The 7,502-nt window shown below is 52.0% G+C and overlaps 1 protein-coding gene across 1 annotated transcript in view; it reads left to right on the top strand.

Moving 5' to 3' along the window:
* Window positions 1-3,401: 3,401 nt before the first annotated feature.
* CLSTN3 (calsyntenin 3) overlaps window positions 3,402-7,502 on the top strand; it is a 12,218-nt gene continuing 8,117 nt past the window's right edge. The window contains exons 1-6 of the mRNA XM_009998865.1: window positions 3,402-3,477; window positions 4,219-4,414; window positions 4,892-5,100; window positions 5,410-5,559; window positions 6,184-6,369; window positions 7,380-7,496. Coding sequence (XP_009997167.1) covers window positions 3,402-3,477; window positions 4,219-4,414; window positions 4,892-5,100; window positions 5,410-5,559; window positions 6,184-6,369; window positions 7,380-7,496 — 934 coding nt within the window. The remainder of the gene's footprint in view (window positions 3,478-4,218; window positions 4,415-4,891; window positions 5,101-5,409; window positions 5,560-6,183; window positions 6,370-7,379; window positions 7,497-7,502) is intronic.

The raw sequence follows: 7,502 nt of genomic DNA, 5'->3' as shown, positions 1-7,502 counted from the left end.
TTGTCTCAGCCGTCGCCGTGCGGGTTGAGCTGTCCTTCCCTTGGCGAGCTGAGGCAGGATGTGTTGCTGCTCTGCAGACCCCAGGGGTCTCCGAAGCACACTCTCCCATTTCCATTTTCCAAGCCTAGTTAATCCGTCTACAACCTGTCAGTAGGAATGGCTGTCCAGTTACATGTCAGCTGTGCAGGTTGCTCATGGAACAGTGGTGCATGTGCTAAGTGTGTTAACCCCCCCCCAGTGCTACAGCTGTAACGTTCTGAGTGCAGATGTTCTGCGAACACGTAGAGCCACGGGGGGAGACGCAGGCTTCTAGATCTGTGCCTGTGCAGGAGAGCACGAGAAATTCAGCTGAGGGGAGCCAGCGTGTCCATAACCTGACAGGCTGGGAGAATGTGGAAGCATGGTCATCAGGGAAGGTGACACCTTCGGGTGCTTCCTGGGCTTTGGGAGAGGTCGGTGGGTGCAAGGCAGAGCTCTGTGTGGGCAGGGGCATTTATTTGTGCCGGGGGGTTCAGTGATGAGGCAAGGCACCTTACACTTGGGATTGACTCTCTTCTTTGTGAATTTACACTGTGAAACATCTACCCCCCTCTCCCCCCCCTCCCCTTTGGCAAATTATTTTAGATTTACAGGAGCTTCTTGAAGGGGTCTGTATTTTAAAAAATACCCCCAATGTGCTTTTCTAATCTCCAGGAACTCATTTCCCAGGAAATGAGATTGGTGATTCCCAAGTTGCAGGTGGATGCAGCAAAGGATTTCTCTCTCTCCCACCAGCTTGTTACCCCAGCAACAGGGCACTTTTGGCGTGTGTAGCTATGGATTCCCACCTCAGTGCTGTGGTACATGGGCTAGAGCTGTCAGAGAGTGGAATCCGGTGGGGGCAGCAGAGGGGTGGGGTGGAACGTGGGCACTGGCACACAGGGAGGATTCCACCTGCATACTGAGCAGGGTGGCTGTTTTTCTGGGTTTCCTACGCAATGCTCTATAATCTGAATCAATACGGGGAGGGAGGAACGCCAGCCTGTGTTCTTGGCTGCTGTGCCAGGCCAGGTCTGCACGCTCTGCCCTGCTGGTGCATCCCCACCCTGACCTGTCAGCCCCTTTGCTGGCCCACCACCTGTGTCCAGCAGCATCCCCTGGCCCTGATTTGCAGGAGACCTTGGTTGTAAAGGGATACTGTACTTTTTGAGTCAACACATCATGTCACGCTGATTTCAGAGGCTACTGTCCTGCAGAGGGTGAATTCACATATTGCAAGTAGTGCCCTTGAGGGGAAAGGCTCTGTACCCTACTACCCACCAGCTCCCAGCCATGCTGTGCTCAAAATACTGCTCAGTTGTAACAAATCTTGCTCTCCAGAGGGTGGGCGAGTGGGGGATTATCTGGGAATGGGGGTTGTAACTAGGCCATGCAATATAATCTCTGAGGCCCATTTGGCAGGGAGTGGGCATGGGGGAGGGTTTTTTAATTTGTAATGATTTTCTTCTCTCTCCCCTCCCCTTCCCACCTCCTACCCCTCCCCTTTATTTCTCCCTTTCCCTGCCCCGGAGCCTGTGTGATAAAGATTAATTTGCTATTTCTGGGCCTGTGACATTTTTCAGAGCCTCCCGCTGGCTGCTGCCTCCATGCCAAGCCTGGCTAGGCTCCAGGCAACGGGATTAGCAAGGAGGGGCCAAGGGAACATGGTGCTCGCCATGGAGTGGGGAAGGAAGAAGCAAGGGACTCTCAGAGTAGGTTATTATACATGTGGGCTGACTGACTCAAAGTGTACCTGGGCATGTGTGTATAGATCCTGGGCCCTGGTCCAGAGGATGTGAGGCATAAGTGATAATGGCTGCATGCAAAACTTGTCCCTTGGGAACACCCCAAGGGAAGATGTATCTCGGATCCTTTAATTATGGCTTCAGTGAGCTAAAAGATTCAGCATTTGGAATCTGTCTCCAGAATCAGGCTACTTTGGACTCTTAATTTCATTTTTTAAACCACTCCAGCTGTCTTGGGCACCCAGGTGCCTCTCCACAACCAGACAGTAGTGAGAAGGCCTGAAGGAAAACAGAATCACAGAGTGTTTGGAGTTGGAAGGGACCTTAAATATCGAGTTCCACACCCCCTGCATGGGCAGGGATGCCTCCCACTAGAACAGGCTGCTGAGAGCCCCATCCAACCTGGCCTTGAACACCTCCAGGGATGGAGCCCCCACAGCATCCCTGGGCAGCCTGCAAATGCTGAGAAACTGTGCATAAGGGACTTGCAGACATGAAGATGGTAAACATTTAACTCTAGGAAGTGTGCAGAAACAACTGAACAGCCAAATGAAAAGTAACAATGCCAATAAAGAGAGGAGAAAGGAATAATAATAATAATTTTTAAAAAATCATAGAATGTCTTGGGTTGGAAGGAACCTCTGAAGTTCACCTAGTCCAACCCCCCTACAATAAGCACGGACATCTCACACTAGAACAGATTGCTCAGCCCCATCAAGCCTGACCTTGAATGTCTCCAGGGATGGGACCCCCACCACCTCTCTAGGCAACCTGTTCCAGTGATCCAAATCCACCCTTTTCTAGCTTGAAACCATTAGCCCTTGTCTTATCTTTACATGCCCTTGTGAATGTATCTTCCCCAGCCTTCTTGTAGGGCCCTTTCAAGTATTGGAAGGCCACTATAAGGTCTCCCTGCAGTCTTTTCTTCCTCAGGCTGAACAACCCGAACTCTCTCAGCCTGTCTTCATAAGAGAGGTGCTCCAGCTCTCTGATCATTTTTGTGGCCTCCTCTGGACACGCTCCAACAGGTCCACATCATTCTTGTGTTGGGGGCTCCAGAGCTGGACACCGTACTCCAGGTGAGGTCTCACCAGGGCAGAGTAGAGGGGCAGAATTACCTCTCACATTCTGGCCACACTTCTTTTGACACAGCCCAGGATGCAGTTTGCCCTCTGGGCTGCAATTGCACCTTGGTGGCTCATGTCTGGCTTTTGATCCACTAGTAGCCCCAGGTCCTTTTTCCACAGGGCTGCTCTCCAGTGTGACCTCCCCCAGCCTGTAGTCTTATCTTGGGTTACCTTGGCCCAGGTGCAGGACCCTGCACTTGGCCTTGTTGAACCTCATGAGATTCACCTGCGCCCAAAACATTCTTCTGGTGAGGTCTCCCCAAGAGCCATGTAGAGTAGAACTAAAGAAAGATAACTTCTTCCTCCCAGCCTGTTTTAGACTTCTTTATTTCCAGAGAAGAAGGTGGGGAGGGATGGTTGTTACTGGCCACTGGCTGATATTCTGCTGCTTTCCTACTGAATCTGCTACTGGCGGCTAATTCATTCTTGTGCTCCATCCCTTCCTAACCCCAAACCCACCTCAGCAAACAAGCACAAACCCTGGATTGAAGCCGAGTATCAGGGCATTGTGATGGAGAACGACAACACGGTCCTGCTCAACCCGCCGCTGTTCGCGCTGGACAAGGACGCTCCGCTGCGCTACGCAGGTAAGTGGGCAGTGGCTCTGGCAAGGGTGGGGGGCAGGAGACACCTCCAGAGGGGCAGAGGCAAGGTGACTTTCATCCCTGCGCTGGATTCTAGCTCCCTCCAGGAAACAAGGACGCCCAAGCCTTGTTCTGGAGGAGGTCCCCAGTGAAGCCTGGAGGCGAAGGGAGCACAGCTTGACTGAGGATGCTGTGAGCTGTTTCCCTGAGGGAGAGCAGCTGAGGGTGGAGCCAGCCACTTCTTGACGCAGTTCTGCTCTTTGCAAAGATCACATGCAGAGCTCTGTGCCTGTGAGCACTCTTGGAGGAAGCTGGTAGGGCACACTGGTGGGGGTGGGTGAGACATTGTGGATCTTAACGCTTTGGCTGCCTGTCTTCAGTCTGTGGCCTGTTTTGCCTTCCTGAGGGGTGCAGGGGAGAAACAAGGTGCTCCCTCAGTCCTGTGGCTGTGTGGCACTAAGTCTAGCTTGAGCCTTGTAACCTCTCATCTTTCGTGGTGCTGGTCAAGGCTCCTTGCCGTAGCAGTGGCCTCCAGAAGAGGGCAATCTACACCATTAATGGTTGTAAGAGATGGCAGGAGCAGCTGCTGGGGCACCAAAAATGTCTCGAAATGGGAGGTGATAATGAGGGAGAGTGGTGAGTGTAAGAAAGGAATAAAATACAGGATAGAGAAGCAAGGGGGCATATTGTGCTCTCTTCAGTCCTTTTCTTTCTCCCCTTCTCTTCCCCCTTTGTGGGTACCAGGTGAAATTTGTGGCTTCAGGATCCATGGGGCAGGCGTACCTTTTGAAGCTGTGATCCTGGACAAAGCTACAGGTGAGGGGCTGATACGGGCCAAGGAGCCAGTGGATTGTGAAGCACATAAGGAGCACACGTTCACCATCCAGGCTTATGACTGTGGAGAGGGACCCGATGGAGCAAACACCAAGAAATCACACAAGTAAGTCCATGCAGGCATTGCTGCATGACACAAAATGCAACCTGTCACAGAAACACAAATGAAAATGGCTGCTGAAATGCTTCCTTTAGCCAGAATTATTTTTCTCCAGCCTTGATACAGTAGCTCACCATCTTAATAAGACCCAAAGAGAAATGTTCACTGTCTGAGTGACGTGAGTGAATGCAGTAGCAATGAGAGCTGCTTGATGGTTGTATCTAAGGGTGGTTTGTGTTGCTGCAAATAGCCAGAGGTCTGGATTACACTGTTGTTCCTTTTGCTCCTCCCTTGGGCTGGGACACCGTTGTCCAAACTCCTGGGTGCCAGCGTTGCTGCGTTGAAACCAAGGCCTCTCTCCTTGCCCTTGCTTTTGACACTTGCAGATCAGACCTATGCACTTCAGTGGGTTTCCAGCAAAATCCAGGTGGTGTGTAGCTCCTAACCAGTTGATCAGTTGTTCTTGGTGTCTCTCTGCATCAGGGCCACGGTGCACGTTCGAGTAAATGACGTGAATGAGTTTGCTCCTGTCTTTGTGGAGAAGTTGTATCGCGTGGCAGTGACGGAAGGGAAGCTGTACGACCGCATCCTGCGTGTGGAGGCCATTGATGGAGACTGCTCTCCACAGTACAGCCAGATCTGCTACTACGAGATCCTGACTCCCAACGTTCCCTTTCTGATTGACAACGATGGTAAGAATCTGCACCTACCGTGAGCACGTCACCCTCCTTTCTTGATTTGCTCCCTCCCTGCCAGCCCCATTTGCTGGCAAAGCTGTGCTAGGTGAATTTTCTAGCACTGCTGACCTACCTCTCCTGGTGCAGAGGTGCAGCAGCTGTTTTGTGGCATGCATGCTGCTTGTCACAGGGTAGCACTGCCCAGGGGACTCGGCCCCTTTTTCCTTGTTCTTGTGGCTGATCAAAACCAGGAGTGGTTTCTAGAGGAACATCTTTGAGGAACCTGTCTTTCCTTTCCCCTGGTCTCTTTGTTTTGCTAACCAGGGAACATTGAGAACACAGAGAAGCTGCAGTACAGTGGAGACCGGCTCTACAAATTCACAGTGACAGCCTATGACTGTGGGAAGAAGCGTGCTTCTGATGATGCTGAAGTGGAAATCCAGGTGAAACCCACCTGCAAGCCCAGCTGGCAGGGTATGAAACCTCCAAACAGTTATGTCTTCCCTTTTCTTTTGCTGAACGACTACTGAGTCCTGCTCACTGGAAGTGTTTGCACATACACATACAAATTTGTATGCATGTATCCATGGCTCAGTTCTGGCACCAGCCTGTCAGCCTCATCTAGGGGGATGGAGCAGACATCTGAGTCTGTAACAAAGTCACTGGGAGGCAATTCTGACATTTTAAAATAAGTCTTTGGATTACCATGACCTACGATGTATTGGGCAAGGTGCACATACTGTGGATTGTTTTGGGGGCTGGTCATCTTGAGGATCTTTGGCTTTTCGAGAGTTGCTGTGTGCCTACAGGTTCCCTGTAGTCAACAGAATTACAGGGAAATAACTCAGCTCTGCCTTATAAGAGGGGCTGACAATCCAAGGAGTGATGCTATGTTTGTACTAGCTGTGGAAGACGAGAATTTGGACTCTCTGCTTCTAGGAAATCTTCCCTTGCACTTATACAAGCTGCACGAAGTTGTCTTTTTGTTGTGGAAAGGGCAAAAAATCTCTTTTTTCAGGCTAGTCCGTAGATGCCACTTGTGTTTGTGCCAAATATTCCATCCTTGGCAGGACCTAACCCCTCATTCTCCTTCCTTAGGCTGGAACAAGAGGATTGAGTACCCCCCGGGTGCAGGCAGCCTCGCGCTCTTCCCCAACATTCACCTGGAGACCTGTGATGAGCCCCTGTGGAATATTCAGGCCACGGTGGAGCTGCAGACAAACCACGTGGCCAAGGGCTGTGACCGAGATAACTACTCCGAGAAGTCCCTACGCAAACTCTGCGGTGAATTGCCTTTTTCCTGGGCTGAGGGCAGCTCTGGCACAGCACCCTCCCCCTGGGCCGGTTCCCAGAGGCAGCACCGTGCCTCACACAGCAGAGATGCTGAGGGACACATTGGTCACATCTGCTGTGGTTGCTGGGGCTGGAGGGACACCTGACTTGTGTGCTGCCTTGAGGGGCAGTGGGCACCCTGCCTGTATTTACAAGGGGCTTCCTGTGTGCTCCCTGCTGGGAAGCCAGAGGTTTCTGTGCATTGCCCTGTTACACAGGGTCTGTGGGACTTCCCTTAGCCCAAATGGAAAAGTCACCATCCTCCAAATAGAATCACAGAGTTACAGAATCACAGAATGGTAGGGTTTGGAAGGGACCTCTGGAGATCATCTAGTCCAACCTCCCTGCCAGAGCAGGATCCCATAGAGCAGGTCACACAGGGACATGTCCAGGCAGGTTTTTTATGTCTCCAGAGAAGGAGACTCCACAACCTCCCTGGGCAGCCTGTCCCAGAGCTCTGTCACCCTCACAGTAATGAAATAGTTTCTCATATTTATGTTAAACCTCCTGTTTACCAGTTTGTGACTGTTGCCCCTTGTTCTCTCACTGGACACCACTGAGAAGAATGGACCCATCCTCCTGACACCTGCCCTTTAGATAATTACAAGCATTGCTGAGATCCCCCCTCAGCCTCCTTTTCTCTAAGCTAAACAGACCCAGCTCTCTCAGCCTTTCTTCATAGGGTAGAAGCTCCAGTCCCTTAATCATCTTAGTGGCCCTGTGCTGGACTCTCTCCAGTAGTTCCTTGTCCTTCCTGAACTGGGGAGCCCAGAACTGCACACAGTGCTCCAGGTGGGGCCCCACCAGGGCACAGTGGAGGGGGAGGACGGCCTAGAAAGCCCCAGAGGCCGCTCCTTCTCTCCCTGTGCTCTGGGATGTTACCAGCCCTCTGGTGCCTTTTTCATCTGTTGCCAGGTCCCTCTGCTTCCTGCGCTGACATTCCTGACCCCTCTCCTCGGCAGGTGCTGCCTCGGGAGAGATTGACCTGCTGCCAGTGCCCAGCCCCACGGCCAACTGGACGGCGCAGCTCTCGGTGCACTACAGCCAGGACAGCAGCCTCATCTACTGGGTCAATGGCAGCCAGG

This window comes from Chaetura pelagica, unplaced genomic scaffold (genome assembly GCF_000747805.2).
Source record: "Chaetura pelagica isolate M959 unplaced genomic scaffold, ChaPel_1.0 scaffold120, whole genome shotgun sequence".
Lineage (NCBI taxonomy): Eukaryota > Metazoa > Chordata > Aves > Apodiformes > Apodidae > Chaetura > Chaetura pelagica.
This window is presented reverse-complemented; position numbering and strand designations above follow the sequence as displayed.